General features: G+C 43.1%; 1 protein-coding gene across 2 annotated transcripts in view; it reads left to right on the top strand.

Moving 5' to 3' along the window:
• The window catches only part of SMYD3 (SET and MYND domain containing 3), a 394,861-nt gene extending 378,716 nt beyond the window's left edge, over positions 1-16,145 (top strand). For both annotated transcript variants that reach the window (XM_082756582.1, XM_082756581.1), the window contains exons 11-12: positions 5,263-5,371; positions 11,930-16,145. In XM_082756582.1, coding sequence (XP_082612708.1) covers positions 5,263-5,371; positions 11,930-12,031 — 211 coding nt within the window. In that variant the 3' untranslated portion in view covers positions 12,032-16,145. The remainder of the gene's footprint in view (positions 1-5,262; positions 5,372-11,929) is intronic.
• Positions 16,146-25,378: the final 9,233 nt, after the last annotated feature.

Below are 25,378 nucleotides of genomic sequence, written 5' to 3'. Positions count from 1 at the left end.
CATTTCATGGCAGCTGGACTATATATCAGCACATGTAAAGGATTTAATCTGCTGCTCCAAAAATGGCATGGCTGCTGCAGAAAGTGTAAGGGGAGTTGTAAGGTCCTCAATGGATTTAAACGTACCTGGTTGTCCATAAGGAGTTGGAAGAGAAGAGAAAAAAAAAAAAAAAAAGAGAGAGAGAGAGAGAGAAAGGACAGAAATAACTGTTTAAAATCATTTTTATTTCAAGAAAAAAATGTGATTAATATGTGAGCCAAGCCAGTAATCTTTTGGAAGGCTTTCACAGGGAACCCTAAAGATTATATGTAGGTTAAAATAGATATGCTGCCCTGAGAAATTATATAGTTCCAACTAGGCTTCTAATGCTTAGCATGCAAAACAAAGTCATTTATTCTATATCATTAACATTTCCCCACCTCCACCAAAAATAACCCTATAACCTTGATCCATCCCAGACAAAACTCTTGCATATGGCTGGTGGTTATTAAAAAAAATACATACAAAGCTCTTTAAGGATATTTTCTATAAATAAAACATTGCTTGCTAAGCACTATTCCAGCTTCAAATTGCAGGGTTTGGTGTAGGAATTGCCAGGTGAAATTCTGTGCAGGAGATCAGACTGAACAGCTGCAGCACGGTCCCTTTGGCATTAAGATCTGTGAGCTCCTATATGAGCACAGATAGCTGTAAATGAGCACTGTTAGTTTACCTGTTTTATGCTCTAGAGGAATACACTTTGACTATTCATAAAATAACTGGTTCATTCTTGGAGCAGTTGATAGATACCAAATGTCTCATACTTTTTATCATAAATAATCATTTGTCTTTAAATTTGTCCTAAAAAAATGCTTCTCATAAGTCCCAGATGTGGAACCCTTTGATCATCCCAGTCAAGGAGTGGAACAAATATCATGCGAATTATGAATGACCAGTCTTACATCACTAAATAATGAAAAAATAAAAATCGCTGGACAGCATAAAAATAATCCCTTGCTGCAGTTCAGTGAAAAGCTTTAATGAATGTACTCAAATACTGAGTAGTTCAGAAATCAAGAACACATCAAAAAAAGAAAACAAGGCTGCGCTGTATTTGTGGTGAACATTTCCACCCACTGTAGCTAGTACATTTCTGTCAGGAGACTGATGCTGTCCTCTTTGCATTCTGCTCACCCCTTTCCTGAAGCCCAGGAGCCTGCTCTTAATTCCTTCTCTGTTGCTGTGGCTCCTAAAACTGCTTTATGTCTTTTATGCTGTCATATTTACTTGCATGAAAAGATACTGCAAACCAATTTACAGTCATGTATAGCATCACTTTTTACATGTCACCATATTAAAGAGCCTGGTAACATTTCCATTCTAAACCCTTATTTCAGGTTTTATAAATCCTGCCTGCTTCTAATTACATCAGGCTGAAGACAAAGGTGTAAATGTTAACCCTGCAGACAGATTTACAGGAAATGGAAGGCATCTATTTATTTTAAAACATGAGGCATCAGAAAATAAAGTGATTTTGCATATCCTTTTTGATAGTAGCCGTTAGCTCACAACAGAACACAAAAGTTGCTGATTGTTTACCCTGTAATGAGAGATAATTTGAGTGTAATTAGAGGAACTGCAGTATTAAAAAGTAGAAGGATTTAGCTAAAATTAGTCAAAAGTGTTTTTCTTTTTTACGTTGTTCTATATACAAGAACACAAAGGATTTCTTGAAGAGATTTATGGAAGGATTTTTTTCTTTGTAAAGTATATGAACAGTAATTGCATGGGGGGTCATCAAGGCAAACCTTGGGGCTGAGCTGCAAATAGGAGCTATCAATTTCATGGTATATTAGAAACAACTATTGCTTTACCAAGTATTGGCCGTATCTTTGCTTACTGAAAATTGGTATCTGTGTATTTTGTGAATGAAATGCAGGAATTGCTGATTCCTGGAACAGTGAAACACTGAAGCAAGCTACCTGGAGACTGGGAAATAGCTTTCAATTGCGGTTTTGAATAATGAACTAGACAGTGCTTTCTTTGCCTCACTCTTCACCTATGCAGTGCTCCAGGCACAACCCAGAGAGAGGGCTGAGTCAAGAGGATTACCTGAGAGTGTGACCTGTACAAACACATTGGATCTCTAACAAAGGTGTTGAGAGCTGGCCAGCTTTCTTGTTGTCCTCTTTGAAAGGTGGAGAGGATCAGGGAGTTACCACCCAAGTTAGGATATCACAGTTCAGATGAGTAGACAGTTTGACAGGTAAAAATCTGGTTGGATGTGGGGGTCAGAGGGCCATGGCTGACATGCTGTTGCTTGTTTGGATGCCAGTAACAGTGGGTACCACAGGGGACTGTCCAGGGACTGGTCCCGATTAACACCCTTTAACCTGCAGGAAGCAACGAGAGGCACTCCTGTGTTGTCTGCACATCACGCCACATGGGGGGGGACCAGCTGACAGGCAGAGGAACAGGCTGGCATGGATGATGTTAGTCATATACTGGAAAAAAACTGTGCTGTGGAGGCTGTGATACAAAATGTAAAGATCTTTTTCATCCTCCTCTAGTTTTCTTGTTTACAGTGCATTTTACTTGTTAGTTATTGTATTTTGTTTAATCTCTCTTTGCAAGTGGACTGATGGGCATTGACCAGTGCCAAGGAGCAGGAAACATCACTCCACAGAACCATCTTTCTTTATTTCAGCTTTTAGTGTGATACTGTTCCCTTTCCTGTCCCTCAGGCCTTGGTAAATCTCATAAAATCCTTTTCAGATTGAAATCCTATTCTTCCCGAGCTGTTCTGTGTTTTACAGCATGTATTTCTCTGTAGTTGTGTTATTCTCTTGTTGACAGTCTTTAGGTGCTAGTTCCCTGGCTGGTAAATGCCTTCCTTAGTCTTAAAATTATCCATTTGTTTTGTTCAGAGCAATGCATGGGGATAGCAGATAGGCTCACAAATACCTGACACTGCTTCTTAGCTCTTTTTGCTACACCAGATTTTCATAATACTGAATCCTAGGGATGCCTGGAAGAAGCCAGCAGCATTCTGCCTGCTTACGCATCTCTCAGAAGAGCTGCAAGCTGCCTGGATTTCTCTTATAAACTCACTCAATGGACGCGCTTTCACAAAAAGGTGTTTAATAGATTTATTTCAGAATATGATAATAAATAGTTGTTTCAAATGTCAATTTTAAGGCTTGCAAATGTAACTATATACATGCATAAGATCAGAACATAAATCAGCACAGTAAAACAGCTTTGTAAATATTTATGAACTCAAGGCTCTTTGTTTCACACTTACTCCTTCTGTGTCGTCATCTTAAATTTTCAGTTGCTTTGGTTTATGGATGGTAGTCTGGGCTGAGTCCCTGACATTGTTAAATTGCCTCCTGTTTGTTCTGGCATTGCATATACCAAACAATGCTAAGTCTTTATTGACTTCAAGTGAACGTATGCTCTATAGAAAGAGACCCGTTTGCATTCAGGGGCAGACTCTGCATTCTGATGGACCTGTGTGAAGTTTAGCAAGCCCCACGTTGCCAGACCGAAGCACAGCCTGAATTTGTCCTTGTGAGCTGCCACCCCCATGGTGGCTTCTGGCAAGGCAGGACCCAGTTGGTGTTAGTATTTCAGACAGGGCTGGTTATTCAGGAAGGAGAGGGAAAGGAGAAATATTTAAAAGATGGTTGAAAGGATGAAAAGTTGAGGTTTGCCATGAAGGAATAGAGAGGCGAATCAGAACTGTCATGGCGTAGCACAAACAGTCTAGTGAGTACTGCAAAAAGTTAATCTCATGCAAAAGTCTGCCTCTCTGGCTCCTGCTCCCATGGCTGTGATATTTGACCCAGGCATCCTGGCATTCCAGTAGCCCAGAAAGAGAGGGAATGACCTTCATGCTCCATCCATTGCAGCAGTCACAGGTGAAGGCAGAAGTTTGCAACCATCTGGGCATTGCTGTTTTGCAAATTTTACAAAGTTGTGCATGGCATCACTACTCCCATTTGTGCCATGTTATCTCAGCAATTTATATGACTGTTCACTAATTCACAACAAAATCTCTGACTTAGTTGTGTTTCCTCCTTGCTTAACTATTAGCAGATAGCACCATGTTAATTGATATAATAATCAGAAGAAAAAAAAATCTACTGATATTTTTCCAGTGTTTGTTTAACTGGATCTTTAAAGTTCCTAAGTGTCAGTTTGGACTGAGACAAGAACTATCATTTTTCTTCTCTCTAGTCTACTGGCTCTCAGCCTTTTTGGATTGCAACCTACAACAGGTTTGAGAATGCCACTGTGCACGTCTTGTAGTTTTTGTAGTATGAACAGGTGGTGCTCATGTCAACTCAGGTTGGATTCTTCACATTAAGGAGTTTGTTTCTGTTACTTCGTGAGAGAACTTGATGGATAAAGGTCCTGAGAGGCAAGCAAACCAGGCATGCTTCCCATGTGTTTCTGTACATCTTCACTGAAACTGGGGGATCAGCAGAAAAAGGGGAGGTTGGGTGTGAAAACATTTTCCATGACATTTACACATCTTCATTTGAGATTTATGACATTTCACGAGCATCTTGAAGGAAATTAATGATGATGTCACCCTCCATCTACTTCCTAGGGAAAAAAAAAAAAAAAGAGAGAGAGAGCATAGTTATATCTTTATATATGTGTTTCCGAAGTAACTCCAGTAAGATTGATGGAAAACTTCTGATTGTGGAAGTGAGGAGATTCTCCTCACAGTAGCAGATACCATGTCTAGATGCATGAGCCCAGTCTGAGATGTTTCCTTGAACATGCATTACCAGTTCTTTTCTGCACCAGGGAGCAGCTAGCAAACCTTCAGAAATGGTGGCCTTGATGTATGTACCTGCTTTCTGTGCTGCCCCTCTCCTTCATCCTGCAGGATCCAAGAGGTAGTTTCCTTCTGAAGCTTCCCTTTAAAATTATAGCTCTTCAGGGACCTGGGATTGTGAACGACCTCTGTTTGCAACACTAAGTACAGTAAATTCTATTGTGTTACCCAACAGTAGCAAATGAAATAATCCCACTCCCGTCACTTTCTAACAGGATAATGTTAAAGGCATTCCTTTGAGATGGAGAGTAATAATTTGCTAATTCCCCTCAGTATTTCATGCTTCTCAGTAGTGTAGCTAATTTTCTCTGAGTACCTTATTAACATTCACAATGACTCTGTGGTCCCACCCTAATAGCTCTCCACAGAGGCAGTGACTGTGAAGGTGAGAGCTGACACAGTGACACATTTTCCTCCTTTTTTCTCTGCAGACTGTATTATCCTGGCTTCCATCCACTGAGGGCTGTCCAGCTGATGCGAGTGGGCAAACTGCAGTACAGTCAAGACATGTTTCCTCAAGCACTGGAGACTTTGAAACAGGTCAGTGTTGTGAAATGCTACGTCCTCCCCCAGCTCTCGCTAGCCCCGAACCAGCCATGTATTCCCTCCCCTTCTCCTCTGACTGTACCTTGTGCCTTTGCATATTCCTCACCACTTTTTCCGTCGTCAGTGCTGTTTCCCCAGGCTGCAGCTGAATGTGATGATGGGTCACTGTTGCGCAGAGTTTCAGGCACTGCCTTCCTTCAGTATCAGTCAATGCTAATTGCAGTTTGATAGCTCAGAAGTGCCTGAATGAAAAATTGCTGTTAGATCTGAAGAGATAAAACTATCTTATTGCCTTCTACTCTCCTTATTACCATAGCAAAGGGATTCTGGGAGCACTAGAAGTACAAAAACAGGTGCGGAGCTGTGGTTTCTACCCTCCTTATAGTACCTCCTTAGGTATTTGTGATTTTGGATAGAAGAACTTTGCCTTTTCATGCTTGTATTTTATTGTGAGCTACACAATCAACAGGCGTGCTTCTCGATCCCCCCTGTTTCTGTGTCACTCACCATCTTTCCATTCAATCTGTTTTTGCAGCTGGTGCTTTGCTGGTTACTTTTCAGTTTTAAGCTGTCCCTGTTGTACCTGAACTTATTGTTCAGGTTTAATGAGTTTTATATTCATTTCCTCCTACCCCAGGCTCTTATTTGTCCTGCTGTTATATTGCTTTTACTATCTGGCTTGGGACTACAACCTTAAATATACTGAAGAATCCCCTTCCATGAGCAATGTTTTCAGGACATAGGCTCTCACTTGCTTCATGTCTCGAATCCTAAGTCACTGTTGGGGTATTTTTCTCCCACTGGAAGATGTGCTGCCTCAGGTCCCCCTCAGAGAGGTCTCAGGCTCATTCACGTGTATTGTTGATTGTACTTTGTTGAAGCTGGCCTGAAGACACCACAAACTCTGTGAGGTTCCCCCACTTGTCTCCCTGCCCACCTCCAGTGCCTGATGCAGTCTCCTCAACTTTTTCTCAGTACTGCAGATAGCCATTTGCAGTTTGCCCTCTGCAAGGAACTTGTCACAATACTGTCACTTCAGGCCTTGCACAGCTTGTGTTGTCTTCAGGACAGGGTATTTCACATGTTAGCAGTGCGTTTATCCTTAAGACATCCCACTGGAGAAATCCTGTCATCTCCATTTCCAAATGGGGAAATTGCAGGACAGAGGGACTGAAGAGCTTCTAGCACAACCTTGGGAAAGTTTTCAGCACTTGCTCCTCTCCTCTCTTCTACGTGAATGTCTGAAATTAGACGCCAGAAATTGATGGCTTATGCCCCATTCACAGAGTTGAGAACAAAATAGCTGTAATTACACGGGCCTGCAATTTCTGGTAGGCATTGATAGGATTCTCTGCTTCTCCATTTACACCATATATTTTCTTAGCGCTAATTAAGCAGGAGTGGTTTTTGGTTTTTTTGTTCCTGCACAGTCCTCTCCAGTGCAGAAGTCGGCTGTTTTGTCCCCTTTGTTTAATGTCCATATTGTATGAAGTGCTAGCTGTGTTGCAGAGGGGCAGCTGCTTGGGATAGAAGGGGATGGGAGTCTGTGCTGGGGATGGGGAGGAAGTGTTTTTTACTCCTGTCTGGATCCCCTTTAAATAGCAGTCACAACACAACAGATAATTTACTGTTTTGTACTTGCTTTTCTGAACCACCCTATCTGTTAGGTTTTAACATCTGATTACATATGCAAAGTGAATAACTGATCATTTTCACCTCTTTAAATAATAAATCAGTATTTGATACGGCACCTTTCTTACTAAATCTTAGTAACTTAAATCTTCACTTGATATATTTAACTTAAATTGTGGCCAATTCTGATCATTAAGAAGTTGATGGGAGCATAATCAATTCTATTTCCCGTTCATTATTCAGAAGTAAGCCATATATCTGCCATGTGCCAGGTAATCTGCTCTGCCATTTCCCCTGTAATATTTATGATTTCCAAACATTTGGACCTTCCCTTTTAGCAAATGGAGTGAGCCCCCAGTCAGAGGAGTTTATGTTTTCATTGATATTGCTGCAATACATCAACAGGCGTGCTTCTAATTGCATTTCTAATATGATATTGCATTAAACGAAACTGGAGTTAATTCCCCTAGAGCCATCTGAATGCTGTTCATTGGTGAGGGCAGAAGTTGTGATGGGTTTTTGTATGTGTTTAGTGCAGTAGCCCATTGCAGGCCAGATTGTTACTGTATTATTCTTTGAGTGCAGACCAATACCTAACACAGAAACCATTTTTTCAAGATTTATCTCCTCTGTCCCTTAAAAAGGAGCACATGCTGTTTACTGTTTTATGCCATACCTCTGTGCATCTCTAACCATGCTCTCCAAGACATTAGTGGTCCAAAAGGACACAGTAAGTGCTTTGTAGCTGGGATGCAGAACCATTGATAAACCAATCCTATTGCAGCTTTGTCTACTCCCTATTCAGTCTCCACCTTTTTAACCAAATGTGTCGTACAGGGAGAGACTCGCCTCTCACTCTCTGCGAGAACAGTTAAGCAGACAGAAAAGCTTCTTGTCATCCTACTTTCCCTACTTCCCCAACTTGCATGCATGGGATGCAGTGCTTCTTCGAACGGGATCTGAAGCTGACTCCTTCATCGCTGTCTACACAGGAGCAAATTAGAGCCATGTAATTCCCAGTTTGTTGCGAGTAAAGGATGTGATTCCTAATATAACTCAGATAATGTCCTGGAGTTATATCAGAACACAGTTTGGCCCTCTGTGATTAGATGTGTCAACAGAGCATGCCACATGCTCAGAGCAGAAACTCGATTGCCTTCTCTGCTTCATTACTCTTCTTAATACACTCTGACACTGAATAGCACCCTGTTGGAGCTCTCGTCAGACTAATTTCAGCCTGGCATTAAGGAGAAGGATGGGGAAGGTGCAGAGGAATTGAGATCTGAGTGAAATTCACCTCACTCATATAAATCCTGTTTAATCAAGCACAGCCTCAGAGCTGCTGTGGATTGACAGTGGCTCTGCAGCAGCCCTGCAGTGTGTTTGCACCCGTAGATCTTCACACACAGCCGTGCAGCCCAGCCCGTATTTCTGCACCCTGCGTCACCTGAAAGTGAATCACAACCACGCTGCCCTACTCTTATCACCCTTTGGTTTTAGCTCTCTCACCTGCACCCCGAAAGAAGGCTTAAATAATGTGAGGGGCCTTGTGTTACCCATTAAAATGAAATCACCTTTTAAAAATATATTATCCCCTGCAGAACCTAATTTGCCAGGTCTTGGAAACAAGTATTACAGAGAGGCAGTAATCTACTTCTGGAGTAAAACCTAAAGGTAGCCTTTGGTTTATTGTACAGCCAACCTATTATTTTTACATTTATATATATATATATGAAAAAATGTAATGCTGGGAGAACAAATGGAATTATAGATCAGGAAAGCCTTTGTCAGCAAAACACCAGAGCTGGAGCCTGGTCTGACAAAACTAATTTAAAGAGCCTTGGATGACTGTAAAAGTGGCAGTAACGACAGTTGCAACAGGCTGTCTGGGGATGGGTAAAGCTTCTCGACCTGGAAACAGTGCTCGCGCACGAGCCCAGGATGGGTCTGCATTTCTGGAGCTCGTGGGAATTCCCTGGTGAGTATCTGTGGTTTGTCCCTGTGCACATTCAGTGCCCTAAATATTTGGTAGGGGTCATCATTACCTTCACAGCACTGCAGACTCCTCTCTTTGGTTGACCGTAACCTCAGTGCAACCAAACTGTGCGAGGACAGGCAGGGTGTACAGGGGAAGACTTGGACCTGGTTTTTCACCCTTGCCTCCTTGAAGTGAGTCCCAGTGGTAGTGGTGGTGGTGGCAGCCTGTGCCCATGGGCTTGCTTGAGTGATGGCTGGTGGGGACTGAGGCAAGAGGGGCGCCCAGAGCTGCGCTGCCTTTCATTTGCATTCATGGAACAACTGCTCTACCTCTGATCTAATGGGTTTTATATTCTTCAGGGATACAGCGTGTGGTTGGTGACACTCTGGCCTGAGCTGCTGTCTTACGATTACTGTAGTGTTTCATAATTAGATTTCTTCTTTTGTCTGAGAGGAGGACCACACACATCACAAGACTCTGATCCGCCTTGGCTCTGCTGGTTAACTATAAGATATAAAAGAAAAGGGGGGGGGGGAAGGGCTCAGAGAGTTGGCATATTCCTCCATATTTTTCATATATCACCAGTTAAAAAATCCTTGCTTTGGAGGTGAAATTATCCCCAGTTTTTCTCTGATCTTTACAAAAATAGCTCTGTAACTTCATGTCAGCATAACCTGAGAATTAGGGAAGTCATTGCTATTCTACCTTCAATACAGCCTGGTTCTGACTTGTAGTGCACTGTGTAAGACAGAACATTGCATGAGAATGATTTTCTCCCTGAAGGAGACAAAAGGATAAAGACTGGGTGCATTTATCTGCCGTACTGAGGACAGAGACGAAATAGAAAAGAAATGTTGCAGGTGAGAGAGAAGTCAGCCACGGTAATGGTATCTCAAGGTTAGGTACGATATTAGGGAATTTTGCCTTTTATCAGATATATATCCTCACGGACATCTGTAACATCAGGGTGTTGATGGCCATCACTACTTGCCTGACCTGTGTCCTGTAGGTGGGCTAAAGATCAGGGTCAGCTGCCCTGGGACTATGATCCAGCCCAAATGCACAGCTTGTTAACACAGGTCTTTCCCAATAAATCCATCAGCTTTCTTGGACAGATCATGTAAACACCACACACCAAACGTGTCTATATCTATGGCCAGTCCCCATCACCCTTTTGCCCTGGAGTCATCCTGACCATGCTTAGCCTGAGCACAGCTGCTCTGTGCGGCACAGCAACATGCCTGGGATCCCACCTGCAGCTATGCTGCTCTGCACCATCCAGGGATTCCTACACTGTGCCCATGTTCATATTTCTCCACTCCACTGTCTCTGCCAAGTAAGGACTGGCTCTTATTCTTGCCTTGTACGCTACCTCTTCAGTTATTTATATTAAAAAAGCTCTCATACAGCTTAACACTTCATGCTCAACTATGTTGAAGTACTTTCGTGATCTGTTCTTCACAACATTTTCCCCTCACGTTAAATTAGGAAAAACAGAAGACTAAGAACAGCTTAGTGAGTATTTTCAGGGAATATAATTATGACTTCCTTGCAAATGTTTTGCAAAAACATGAACAGATTTGTATTTCTCCTAAAATAGATATACGCAAAAACGAGGATTTCTGATTTTATTTCATATTTCTTAGGCATTTCTAGTGAAATGAAAGAATTTCCATTGTTCTGTATAACTGAGTATTTTACCATTTAGTAGTAGGAAGGTACTGTGGTAGCTCAGAACATCTGATTCTTTGTAGAGTTCCTTGCTTACTCTGATTTGTTTTGACTGATAATTCAACTTGTTCTTTCGGTCCTTTGCTTCCTTCCTCTTACTCTAAAAAGTTAGCTAATTGGAAGCAAAAATAAATTATGCCAGAATTTCCATATGCTTGCCTGTTTCTAGAAGTTGGAAGTAGAATTTGATTCATTCTACCAAAGAATCTTTATATTTATTTTTATCTTTGAATTTAAATGAGGTCCCTTCCTTGACATATTTCCAAAAAGATAATTTTTCTTGTAATCTAAAGCTGATTTAGCTGAATTTTATCAGCCGACTGGACCAGGAACTTATTCAAGCCCAGGCTGCATTTACTTTTTGATGATTCCTCAGCTTGTGATGAAGAAAAATCTCTGATGTTTTTTCTCCTATCAGTGCACTTGGAGCTCCCTTGTTCTTTCCTTATAAGTGCTGAGTCTGTTTCCACCTGGTACTTCCCTTCTTCCATGAAGAATTTAAAAGAATGAAGAAGCCGAAATGTCGTATGAGAAACGGTGATTGAAACATGAGCTGGGCAAGGAGTATGTCAGACATATCTGTGGCAGGGAATCAGCAATAAAACAGACAATATGAGCAAGCATAAATTGGGCTAGCAATGTAAGATGACCAACACAGAGAGAAAATAATCTATGGGAAATGGAGCAAAGAACCATTCCTCACACGTGCCTTTTTTGAGTGAAACTATTAATTTACATATTTGTTTGATGCTATGTATAGTTTCTCCTTATATAGTCAGAGCACTTAATTCTATTTGTTAAGCATTAATCCATTTATATTTCAAGGACTTTGAGGCTATTAACAGCATAAATATCACAGTCATCTTTTAAATAATGTATCAAAACCTTGGGTGTTGTAGTTGATCAATCTTAAAATTGCCTTCATGCCTCAGTGCAAAAGCATCTCCCTCTATTACGCCAAACATCCCTCTGTGCAACACATTAGGGGACTTTAATGTTTTAACATCTAAGAATAATGTGTCAGTACCTCCTCCTTTGTCAGAGACAAATTGTTACATGCTTTGGGATACTTCACTCTGATTTCTACTATGCCATGCTTTAAAGCCCCCATCTTGAGAGTTGGCACTGAAATCCATGCCCTACTGCAGTTACCAACCCTTTCAGATGTCCTGCGCAATGACTAATGTGTCCCTTTCTGCTCTCTTCTCCAGGCCTATAATATTATGAAGGTGACCCATGGGACAGATCACAGGCTGATGCAAACCTTGATGGACTTAAAGGAGCAGTGTGAGGCCATCATGAAAATACAATGAAGAAATTATCCGGTCTGGAAAACAAAATATTCAAGGAGAAAGGAAATCAGATGTTTTTTATTACATTAGGAAGTTTCTCAATGATTTTGTTGTCTTTTCATCAGGCCCTACTTTGATTACAAAAATTTGTTGGTTTTGCTGTATTTTCTGAATTGAGTTAATGGTTGGAGGAATATGTGCTATTTTCAGAAAGTTTCTAATTTCTACAAGGCAAAATGGTAGTGGGTAAGCCTTAGTATTTGATCTTAAAGATGCTGGTGATAAAAATACAGACTTAAACATATAGCAAGGAACAATTTTCTTCATTTTTATTTAATTACCAGAATCTTCAGTCCAAATACCACTGAATGTAGGAAGAATTGAGACTTGAATTGTAACTCAATGATACTTGACCCAGCTTCTCCCATGTGTTTTAGGTATTGATTTCTGTATCCGTCCCGTTATCTCTGGAATGATCACAAAGTCTCACCTTACCAGCTGTTTTATGTCTGTTTATCAGAACACCCTTTGGATTTTTTTTTTTCCTACCAAACACCTAATTTAGATGATAATACTTGATTATCAATTTAAAACACCCGATTTAATTGATAACAAATGCTGGGAAATGCATACAGTCTTAGCTTGTTACAAAATAATGTAATTCCATTGACATCAGCAGCCAGTTTTTTGTGCCAGTTTATGCCAGCAATTGAAGATCTAGTCTCAGAAATATTCTATGTAGAGAGAGCATATTTTTCCCTTTGACTTACCATTTGGTGTGTTTTCCAAAAGCCTGATCCAATACTATTTGACATTAAATAAAAGACTTCCAGTGTTCTAAATGAGATTTTCTTCCCTTGCATTTTAACTTTTGAGTTCTGTTCCTCTTTTTCTTGCCTTTTATATGTTATAATAGTGGATATTAAAATGGATGAAACAAAAAATTTAATCAAATATGTATCTATGCAGAAATTGTTTATCCTGATGTCTCACCATTTTGACTGCTTCAACAAGTTCTCAATCCGTAAGTGTTAAAAAGAGAGACTTGGACCTATGAGCTCAAACCTTTGTTTGCAGGTGCAAGTTTTTTGTGAAGCTTCCTCAAAATCAGAGGTTGGGTATCAGGGGCAGTGCAAAAAGTAGGTTGGGTAGTATGGGTTAGAAGTTCAGTGACAGGCCTGCTGATAATCTGTCCACATAAAAGGAATTCCAGCTTTTTGTTTGTTTGTTTGTTTGTTTGTTTTAATGAAAGTAAAATTGGAGAAACTACTTAGTTACTAAAAAGCCAAAAGAAATACAGGAATGCTGTCAACAGGACCATGCTTAAACTACCTCTTGGATTTTTTAGGTGAAATTATACTTGCCACTAGGTGTCTCAATTTAAGAAAGCATTCAAGAAACAATTAGAATAACCTGGTTTAAAAGGTGACTAGGCTCTGGAAGCCCCTTTGAATCACTTTAGGGCTGAAGTCAAACCTTCTGCTAGTGCCCGGAGATACCCCTGGGCCTCCAGCACCTACCCTCTCAGTAAGGAACTGAAACAGAAGTGAGGTGCCAGCTTTGCTTTCACACAGCAAAGTGCACTGAACGTGTACCCAGGAAGATGGTGCTGTGGTTTTTAGACATTTCTGAGCCTGCAGTGTTTGGACTTACTGCTTCCAGTCCCCCAAAGAGTATTTTGGACTCCAGAGCATAGAGATTTGGGCTACTTAATCCTGTAGTTCAACACTAGCTAGGAGTTTCTTTCCAGCCAGGGAAATGCTCACCCTGGTGACTGCAGCCAGGTATGGTCACCTCCTCCTCACTCAGGGCAGGCAACAGGCTGGAGCCTGGGGCTCTAGCAAGTGAGCAGTGCAACACAGTGGTTAACAGTTTTTCTAAGCAAATTCAGTTTCATGATTGCCAGGCCAACCATGTTCCTTCTTCCCTCTTTTCCATACCTGCCCTCCTCTCCCTCCCACCTAGCAGGCAGGGGTGTTAGGACATGGCTGTGTGGTGGGGCTCTAAGACCTTCAGAGATGTGATGAGCTAGGAGATCATCCTTGGGGAAGAGAAGCCTTTCTTGGAAAGCATGTGCTCCATTTCCCCACACTCCTCAGCAAGAGGGTTGTTATTGCCAGAGCTGCTGACTTCCACTTTTAACACAGAAACAAATGTTAACAACAGCCAAATATTTATGAGGAACGTCGAAACCTAAATAATTTAAGGCCTCTGAAAGTATCGCTTCAGGTGTGTCGCTCCTCTCTAACAATTTATTGCTGCTACTCCAGCCATGACTGTTATTTCATTAATCCATAGTTGTTGTAAAGTCAGGCTTTTTTCACACTGGTAACTTGACACCATTAATTATTATGAGATGGGAGCACATTTAAAAAGAAAATGAACACTCTGGGCATAATTTACAGCCCCAGTACATGAGTGCCAGCGCTGAGGAAGATATCTCCTTTCAAGGCGTTTGAATTTGTTCCACCGTATGGAGCGTTCACTTGCCCGGCAGTAATATGCAAGCAATAACCTATGAAATGCAGCGCCTTTCTGGAGTACGAGGCATGGCTTGAGGCCAGAGGCCAAGCCGTATCAGCCACCCAAGATGTGCAATAATCCCCACAGAAATTCACTGCTTGGTTGGGTCTTCTTGCTGTTATGAAAAGGAAATTATCTGGGGAAAAGGTCAGACCTTTGCATTTATTGGGATTTCTGACAAAGGAGTAGCATCATTGATGGACAATCAGAAAATGTGAGAGGTACTCAGTCTTCAAGAGCTATCTTCTGGTTTTAAAGGGACACATCTGTATTTGACATTATGTGGTTTTGCATAAAGATGATACTTGTTTTATCTTATGATTACTAATCAGATGGGAAGATTTTCAAATGGAAAGGACTTCGGAGTGTGAGATGAGATCGTGCATCAGTTTACACAGCATGTGCTGGGAGATGCCCGCCAGCTCTCATGCATACATACAACTGTATGTATGAATAGCAGCACTGCCTTCTGGTTCAAGGACACACAACTATGCAAGCACAACAAAAGGGAAAGACGGGTGCTAGGGCAGAGTCAAAGTTACCTGGTTTTGGATGAGAAAGGTGACATTACAGCAAGCTAAAGGAGCCACCTACACTCAGGTCAGGGTCCTGAGAGCACCACCATGTTACCTGCCTTGCCTTGCCTGCTTTTCTGGGCTCTTCTGCAGAGATTCCCTAGTACAGGGACAAAATTCATGCTTTACATTCATTTCTGCTGATACAAAACTTGCATTTCTTTCAGCTTGGTCAAAGGAACAGTCAAGTTGTCTGGTTGGTGTCAGACATTTATTGCGTGGTTTCCCTTGGAGACTTGTATCTCCCACCACCACCACCAGGGCTGCTGATGCTGCATGGACGATTGTTGCTGGCAGATTTTCTCTCTGTGTTCCCACTCCAGCCTATTTTCTGCAGAACAGGCTGGCCTGTGACTGCAGAAAGATTTTGAAAGTGCAGTAGGAAGCAAGAGCACCAGGGAGGAAGGCACATTGGCTAAACACATTTCATTTCAAGGTAGTCTTACTTTTTCAGCTTGAACTCAAAGTACTTGGAAGTATATATGCACAGATGTTTTGGCCCTCTAGAATAATATGTCTCAATTTTTCTGGTTGGTTGGTTTGTGGCATTGTTTTTTTGTTGTTGTTTGTTTTGTTTTGTTTTTGGATGCTATCAGCTTTCCAAGATAAAGATGCTGAAGTCTAAACTCAGAAAGAAGCAGACCGCAACATTATCAATAATACTGGCAGGCTTGGTACTTGTTTTCAGCAGACCAGCTCAGAGATTTTTCCAGTACCTTTGGAAAGTAATGACAATTTGGGTTCACCTCAAGGCTCAGAAATACATTTTGAGTTACTTTTTTTTTTTTTTGTCACTTTCCCTTAAATTAGTCTATTAGTCTATGTTAGATTGCACTTACAGCAATTGCACTACATTGGAGTATGTGTTTGGAAGAAAAGCAGTAACAACAGAGGAAAAAAAAAAAAAAAAAAAAAAAAAGGAAATTGTGCACTTCTGCTGAGAATTGATAGCAATAGAACAAACCCTTCTTTCAAAAATATAATAAAATAAAAACAGATCCTTAACCTGTCTGTTGTTTTTTTTAAGCATGGTGCAACTCTTTGTATCCATAACCCTCAAAGTGTGCTAATAATGTTAGAGCTGAAAAATCTCTGGGTCCTTAGCAAACAGAGCTTGCAATTCATAGCAGAGGTGGTAGAAAGGAAAGACTCTAGTAAGAAAAATGCAGTGAGCTGTGACCTTCTCAAGGCTATCACCCTGTGTCTGCAGTCTATTGTGTGCAGGTTTGTGCCAGCAAAAGTCTCCCACTACTCAGCATTTTCTGTGCTTGTAGCTGTAAACCTGTTCTCTGCTGTGTATTTTTTAAGCTAGTTTTTCTTACATTTTGTTTTGTTTTTTTTTAACATATTAATGAAATACAGAGGTTATTTCCCTGCAGAGAATATTACAAATAGTCCCTGGCCACAGCAAGACTCATAGTGAACAGAGTTGTTTTTCATAGAGGTTGTGCCAATAAAGATTTTTATTTTTTTCCTGATTCTGAATTAAATCTCCCATAAAACAAGGATAAAGACGGTCTTACTGCTATGGATGTGGAGTTCTAGTTTGGCTTCTCCGCTGCACCAGAAACTTTGTGGCCTTGAGCAAATCACCTAGGGTCATGCTGAGACTGAGTTGTTTAGTTGCATAGTTGGACTTTGTTGTTGCTAATCCTTGGGAAATTTCCACTCACTCCTTTTTGGTAAAACAAACCCACAAAAAAATTAAAAGGAAGTGGGTATGACACTCTCCATACGTCTGCCTCACTACTTCCCTACTGAAAAGGGCTTTAAAACTCTACATGCCTTCCCTTAGCACCTTATTTGTAGGACAGCAGGAGAGCTATTTGCAGAAAAAGATGTAGTTCCCAAAATACCTCCAGAAACTTTCCAGAGAAGGCAAAGTATTATGTCACAGCTGAGGAAAATGAGGCCCATGGATAAATGCACCAGGATAAATACACCGATGTGTTCATGGCTGCGTGATGCCGCAACTGCAAAAAGCACTGGAGCAAAGGCTGGCATCCGCAGCCTTGGGGTCGTGGCGTCACCCACGGAAAATGGTGTCAATGTGAGCACCAGCACCATGCAACAGTGTGCTGCAGAGAGGCCCCCTCACTGGACTACATGACAGCTAAAGAAACTACTGATTATAGGGAAGAAATATTTGGCCAGACTCATGTTTTGGGAAGGGCAGCCAACAGCTGGTTGCCAAGTTAAAGGTCCTCTTCTGTTTTATTTCTGCTTTTATAATGGCTATTTTCTCTTTCCCATTGGCCTTTTCATTTCTGATTTTACAAAGTTAATCAGGCTGAAAATACATTTGAGATGAATGCTTCATATAATGGTCCCTACAAAAACAGCTGAGTGTATTTTTCTTGCCCTAAGAATAACGAATGCAGGTTACCTGAAAATCTGTGGCCTTCTATTCCTTAGTCTTGTCATTCAGCACAAGGGGATTTCTGTTTATCCCCATAATAGTGATGTGTAAACCATGCCTATATGACCCCCATTAGTATTTCATGGGGTGAGTTCAACGTTTTTATTTGCTGTGCGCTTGTGATCAACACGGACAAATCAATTCTAATTCCATCATTCTTTAGACTTTTTGTAGGTTTTAATAAGGACCTTAGAGATTCCTTCCCCCCAAAAAAAGAATAACTCAGCCTCAGTAATTAGGTTTCATACAGTCACTGCTCACACAGAGGAACCTAACAAGTTCTTTATAGTTCCCAGGAGACCAATTAACCTTCTTTTAAATATATCTCTATATAGCTACAGACACACACACGCGCAGGAACGCACATACACACAAGCTTTTCAGTAGTCTCAGATGCTCCAGCTTCTTGTTAACCCAATTCTGATGGGGCTCACAGCAAGAAAGCAGGGCCGAAGAAACCTGCCTGAGTCCTTTTTAACTCCAAAGAAGCCTACACAAGAAAAGAGCACAGTCTCCTCTTCTGCCTGCCCCCAGGAGAGGAGGAAGGGGATTACCATGTAGCCTCTTTGCTTAAAGTTCCCCTTCATCTCCTGGGCTTGGGCAGGTGGCACTTGGTGGTCTCCTTCACTGGAGCTAAGGAGCCTGATCCCCAGCTGTGTTTCAGCCAAGGGCTGGTGAGAATGAAGAAAAGAGCAACATTTTCTGCCTCCGCCCCTTCAATTCAGCAGCTCTGATTCCCTGTCCCCAGAGGCTCCAAATAGGAAGGTGGCAATTTTACACAGCTCTTTGGAGGAAAACTGCTCTTTAAATCACAGGTGATTCCTCTTGACAATTCCACTTGACTTTCAGAGCAGGAGTCAGGAGACAGTAACAGAGAAAGGTGTCTGATGAGGAAATTATCAGAACTCCACTCTTCCCCTCCCCCAAGGCCTTTGCTGTGCTCCTCTCTGTGCTTGACTCTTTACATTTAATGACACTGTTTTTAACAAAGCCATTTTAGTGTTTCCTTTCTGCTGTAGGAGGGGCCAGGTGCGGTGCTGAGCATCCCGTGGTGGAATAGGCTGAGGTCTGGCCCAATCCTTCATGCTGCCCCATGCTCAGATGGGGACACCAAGGCTGTGAGTGCAAAATACGCACTGCTGCCCCTGCCACATGGCAGGAGCCTGCGGTGAAGGATGGGAAGGACACTGTGGTCTTTGGGCACTGCCACGGGGAACCACTGGCCTCTCAGCCTACAGCAGCAGCCTCAGCGCCAGGAGGCATCTGGTGCTTGGGTATGGGTGTAGCAGGCTCTGTGCAATGGTTGTGCAAAAGGCAGCAGTCATGGACCACTGGGGATTGCTTTCTGCTTCTCCCTAGCAATCCATTTTCTCCCACATGGCTCTCTGAGCCCTTGCTATTAGTGAGTCTCCTTTTCCAAGTCACTTCCAGCTGTGGGGAAAAATTCTTCAGCCATGTACTGGCAATGTCTGTGGTTTTCTATTCATTCTAATTCACTCTCCATTCACTTTTCTATTCACAGTTTCTCGTACCCAGCTTATCCCCTACATTTTGATCCCCTACGTGATCAAAGTACACTTACTGGGGAGTGATGCTCCCCATCATGCTAACTGGCTGAAGGTAATCATTCAGCAGGGCTAGGGAGGTGATCGTCCCCCTGTACTCAGCTCTGGTGAGGCCACACCTCGAGTACTGTGTTCAGTTTTGGGCCCCTCGCTACAAGAAGGACATGGAGGTGCTTGAGCGGGTGCAGAGAAGGGCGACGAAGCTGGTGAGGGGCCTGGAGAACAAGTCCTACGAGGAGCGGCTGAGGGAGCTGGGCTTGTTCAGCCTGGAGAAGAGGAGGCTCAGGGGCGACCTTATCGCTCTCTATAGGTACCTCAAGGGAGGCTGTAGCGAGGTGGGGGTTGGTCTGTTCTCCCACGTGCCTGGTGACAGGACGAGGGGGAATGGGCTTAAGTTGAGCCAGGGGAGTTTTAGGTTAGATGTTAGGAAGAACTTCTTTACCGAAAGGGTTGTTGGACACTGGAACAGGCTGCCCAGGGAAGTGGTGGAGTCACCATCCCTGGAAGTCTTTAAAAGACGTTTAGACGTAGAGCTCAGGGATATGGTTTAGTGGGGATTGTTAGCGTTAGGTAGAGGTTGGACTCGATGATCTTGAGGTCTCTTCCAACCTAGAAATTCTGTGATTCTGTGATTATAATCTGGGAATGTTAATTTCTGAACATATCACAGAATCACAGATTATAATCTGGGAATTATTATAATCTGGGAATTATTCCTAGATTTTAATCTGGGAATCTGTGATTATAATCTGGGAATGTTAATTTCTGAACATATCACAGAATCACAGATTATAATCTGGGAATTATTATAATCTGGGAATTATTCCCAGATTATAATCTGTGATTCTGTGATTATAATCTGGGAATGTTAATTTCTGAACATATCACAGAATCACAGATTATAATCTGGGAATTATTATAATCTGGGAATTATTCCCAGATTATAATCTGGGAATCTGTGATTATAATCTGGGAATGTTAATTTCTGAACATATCACAGAATCACAGAATCAGGCTAATGGGGTGGTGGGAACTTGTCCTCTGTGTCAAAAAAAAGGCCAGCTTGCCAGCAAGCTCCTGGCTAGTGTTTGCAGCGCTACAGAAACAACATAGGGCTAGACCTCTGCTGACGTGCAGAACTCCCTATAAACTGGCCCAAACCCAGACTGACTTTTGCCCAGTCTTTCTTGCTCTGACTGAGACCCATTAGGGCGTCCTTCAGCCAGGCAGCTGTCTCGGTTCAGAGCACAGCCTGGTGAGGAGCCAAGCAGGGCAAAGGAAGGGATTTATTCCTCCTGCTTGATGCAGTGCCATCAGCTAACACCTCTCCTTACGTGTAGGGAATAGAGCAAGGTGCCAAAGCCAGCTGTAGAGCATACCGCATTTCTCACAGTCCAGAGAAGAGGTGTCCCAAGGCCTTTCCCGTTGTTCTGCAGCCAACATTTTGGGAGCAGCCCAGAGCTTTCCACGTCCCAGCTCTGTGCCTGGGAGAAAGCGGTGCCTTGCTGGCTGCACTCTGACCATGAAGCACATGCTGATCAGGGCCATCAGCCTTAGAGCCGCTGAGGTTTTAGCCTTGTACAAAGATGTCACCTGTTCAGCCTCTGTGTGTGTGGGGGGAGAAGCAGAGAATAAATTAATAAATAAACTTAAAAAAATAAATTCAGAGGCAATAAGTAACCATTTTTGAGGTGGCACGGAAATGTTTTGCTTGCTGCTCCACTCTTGGCAAATGGTGGAGAACAAGTTTGGCAGGACAATGCCTCAGCTACTGCGTTGGCTTTGCACCATGGCCGCTCCTCTGTGCCCGTCGCTCTGCAGAGCCACCTGCCATTAGACATGGCTTCCCTGTGCCATCTGCAACTCCTCTGGGAAACCTTAAGCAGCCTGCCAAATTGAAATGGTGGAAACCCCAAATTGCCTTGGGCCTGCAGATGATCCCAGGCACAGATTTGTTGGTGAGGGAAGGAAATGGCAAATGACACTTATTCTTCCCCAGAAATCAGTCTCCATGTCCTGCTGGGCACCACAAACTCCCTCATCTCACTGCCACCATCATGTATGGAGTGCACCAGCTAGTGCAGCAGCTCAGGGCACATGGCTGTCTGAGGCCTGAAGGGAGCTGAGGCCTTGCTCTGACCCTACAAGAGGTGCCTCCATCACGGGGCCCAAGGCTGGCTGATGCGCTCAGCCAGCTGGACAGAGCACAGCTGTCAGCCTCTGCCCCCTCCTCAGGGTTCATCCAGCCCCAAATTTACCTGAATTTTCTTGTAGCAAAAGCTTATGCAAGAAGCAAACATCAGCTACTGGGCCAGCTCCTCACCAGCCTGTGCTGCCTCGCATCTGAGGAAAGTCTGCAGGATGTGGTCAGGTGTATGATTTCTTAGAGAAGCTGGTTTATGGCTTGCCCATCTGAAAGACTTTATTTTGGTTTCAATTATAAGTTACTACATGTATGCGCTTTGAAAAAAAAAAAAAAAAAAGTAGAGCAAGGTATCCTCTGCCTTGTCCAGGGAAGAATTTCTAGGGTCATAGAGGCAATTCAAAGCTCAAAGGTTTACAAGCCCAGCAAGAAGATAAGGCAGTGTAACAGCCTCCACACTTTATGGTGCCAGCTTGTGAAGAGATCGAAATGGCTTAGCGTGAGGGCCAATTTTACTCAAGGTTCCTGTTTGAGGAAGGAAGAAAAAACAACTAATCTTCACAGATAGTTTTGACATTGACATTTCCCCCTGCCGTGGGAGAACTGGCAAGCTGCAAGTGGCACTTGTCCCAAGGATGGGGACTGGCCCTGCTGCCCCTGGCCTCCCCTGAGTCCTGCCTCTCCATCAGCCCTGGCCTCTGGGTGGTGGGACAACAGGTCTTCAGGTGAGAGTCCCTCTTGCTAGGCTAGGCTTTTATTTAGTACACACATAGTGTTTGTTCCTGTGAGTAACCCACTCCGCAGAACACTTTATGCCACTGCAATGCTAATTGTCAAGTAAATAGGACTAGGATTGGTGCGTCCATTGTTCTGGCCCAGTCAGCAGAAAGAATAGAGGCCGATGGCTGCAAAGTATGCAATGTTTGGGCTTAGATGCTTTCCAGAAGCTTTTCTGTGGATTTCACAGCACTTAATGGCTTTACATATAACCTTCAGAAATGTTCTCTGAGCCTCTTTAAACTCATGGCAGGCAAGAGCCCAAGCCCCCGGGGCAGCGTGAGTGACCAATGGCAGGGTTAGTAGCTGAACTTTTAGTGTTCACTTTAGTCACCTAATTGCGATGCTTTCCATTGTCCTTGGAAATTAGGAGAAAATGATGTTCACAGTGTTTTCTTTGGCTCCTGAAGTGCAGCTTGCTGGGTATTGTGGAGTTTCCTTCAAGCATGGTTTGGGAGATGTTTAGTGAAAACAGGGCTGTGAATCTTCCTGCAGCTGCTCAGACACACTTGAATCCAGGGACACCCAGCTAAGAGCACAGAGACAGGCATGAGTTGGGCCGCAGGGTGCTGAAGGGCAAGGTGGGTAAAAGCACTGCTACGCCATGCTATTGTTTTAAGCAAGAACCAAGGGGCAGCTTGCACAGCACTGTGTTGGGCAGCACAGGGATTCTGAAGGCACTGGTGTGAAGGAACCTGTGGAGCACAGCCCAGTGCACAGCATGGCTTCTGTGCTCTTTTAGAAAAATGGCAGCTTTTCTCCCCGATTCCCTGGTTTCAAGTCATTCAGAGAATGAAGCTGAGCAGGGACAAGACAGGGGAAGCTCGATCGCTTTAAAGTGAGTGAGAGGTCCTCCATGTGTAGAGGTGTGAGATTTTCTCTTTGCAGCATGCCCGGGAGTCCTGCACACCACACCCACACGTCTGGCTGTCCACGGCTAGCCAGGAGCTAGAAATGGGAATATGGATGTGTGCCAAACGCACACAGCTGCATACTTTTGGCTGCCAGTTGGCTGGCATGCCATCCACAATCTGATGCAAAACATGGGTGCCAAACCCATGCAATAAGGTTCCGTAGAAGAGCCACATGTTAATGTACGTGAAATGGAAAGCAAATATTTTCCCTTGACAAGTGACCACTGGGGATGGACATTTCGGCCACTTAGGGCTGTTCCCAGGTCAGCAGTTGCTGGGGTTGTTCTTGAAGGGAGAACAGACTGGACCTCCAAGCTATCTATTTGCTGTTAAAGATTTTGAGATGGGCCTTTGGGCACCACAGAGCATTTGCATGGTCGTACCCACTATAGTGTTGCTTGGTGGTTAAATAGCAGATGTCAGCCTCCAAAACTGCCAGATTGGCAATTGTCATGAACACTAACAGACACCATGAAACATAAAATCCACTCACAGATGGCCTTTTACTAGAGGAACTAAATATTAATTTTGTACTTGTCTGAGAGAGAGCGAGTTGTTTTTTTTTTTTTTTCCCCCTTCCTCATCTCACTTCTCAGTGGCTCAATGGCAGCCAGAGCTGCTGATCAAAATGAGGTGAGAGCCCAGGGCCCCAGTGTGTTGTGGCAGGTGTGGGAGAAGAAGCAGCTTCAGCAACTGGCTCCTCTCCCCAGGTTTTCCAGGAGTTAGGCAGCTTACTCAGGATCCCCATCAGGTTTACAGGCTAAACCCTCCCCTGCAATGTATCTTCAGCCTGGCAAGTTACTAGCTTCAAAGACAAGGTAAGACTTGGGCATGGCTGGGACAAGACATTAGCTTACAAGAAGTACCAGGCATTTCAGCCATGCCACACCAGGTCACCAGCCTGCTCTCTCTCTGTGCCTTATACCTTTCCTGTCAGTCTTGCCCCAAACCAGAGGTGTGTAGCACTGAGCTCCCTAAGGCTTCAGAACTGACCAACAGTGATCTGATTTTATTTTTCAGCTTGTATAGAGCTCCTCGCCACCAATTCTGCCTCAGACAAAGAGTAGGTCTTGCTCTAACCCATTTTTCTCTGGTTTTGTCACTTTAAGGCACTTCAGGCTTTTTAATACTGATGTGGCTGCATGATAACAGCAATGAAGATAAATTACCTCAAAAATAGGCAATAAGCCTTTTAGCTCTTTAGAGCAAATCAGAGCTATTCTGAACAGCCCACAGATGAAAGAAATAGCCGTTTATCTTCATTTGCAGCTACTGTGGAGAGGCACCAGCATGTAAATTCATTGGCCCAGGGGCAACAGCTGAAGTTGTACTGGAGTCAGAGGGTCTGCTGCTGGCAAAGGAGAACCTCAGGCCTCTCTCTGCCACACACCATCTCACTGTGTGCCAGACATCACTTCTGCAGCCACCTTGGGAGTTATTTTGTACAGAAGCAATGGTCACTGTAGGTGATGGCATCCCCTGCCACTGTGACTGGTGGCTCTGACACTGGGCTGACACAGGAACATAGAAGGAAGGACTATTTAAATGCACACCAAAGTATCAACCAAATATTTAGGCTTGTAGTGTGCTAACATGTCCCTCCTAAAGCAGGCCATGTGACAGAATCATCTGCCAGCATACCATGTGTCTTAAAGGAGATCTTAAATTGCTTCCTTTTTTGTCTTCTCCACAAGAAATAGGATTTTTTGTTTTCTTCCAATGGAAAGAGCACAGTGTCCTTACTGGGACTTACCCAATGGTTAATGGGCATTTGAGATTTGCCTGGAGAGCTAATTCACGTCTGTCCCTGCAAGCGAGGCACTCTTGATTATCAATAGGGAACACCATAAACGTGAGCAAAAGCCAAGCAGAAATTGCAGACACCTTAGCAGAAGCTCAGGGGGCAGCTGAACCTGAGCTATATGTAATGTGTCTGGAGGAAAGGATGTAAACTCTTTTTATTACTTTCACGTTGCATAAAATACCTGCACAGTGGGCAAGGGAAATCTGATGCAGTAGTGAGAGATGATAAATAAACACATTGTTCTCATTTGTTTGGTCTCAATTTTGTTCCCTTGCTTACAAATGCCAACTGAGCAACCACTGCTAATATGAAGAGGCATATATCCATAACCAGCTTATGTACCAACACAACCAGTTTGGGCCTGGTGACTGTGCTTGCTTTCTGTTTCTGGACAGTAGCAGGGGAGAGGATAATGGTGCCGTGCTTGGTTGCAGTGTTTCTGCCATTGCTGTCAAACCCTGTGATTCCTTATGGTTTTCTGGTGAATTTGCTTCTCAGCAATGTTTGCATGGTAGAACCCCTTTGGGTGTTTTAGTTTCAGGTTTGATCTTGCTCACTCTCATGAACAGCACATCTCATCTTGTGTTTGGTCACAAGCATCTTCTCTGCCATCTGACAAATGTTCTCATCCAAAGTGAAATAGTCAGG

The sequence above is a fragment of the Aythya marila genome, assembly GCF_965140915.1.
Source record: "Aythya marila genome assembly, chromosome: 3".
Classification (NCBI taxonomy): domain Eukaryota; kingdom Metazoa; phylum Chordata; class Aves; order Anseriformes; family Anatidae; genus Aythya; species Aythya marila.
The sequence above is the reverse complement of the archived record's forward strand: the minus strand, read 5'-3'. Positions and strand labels throughout refer to the sequence as shown.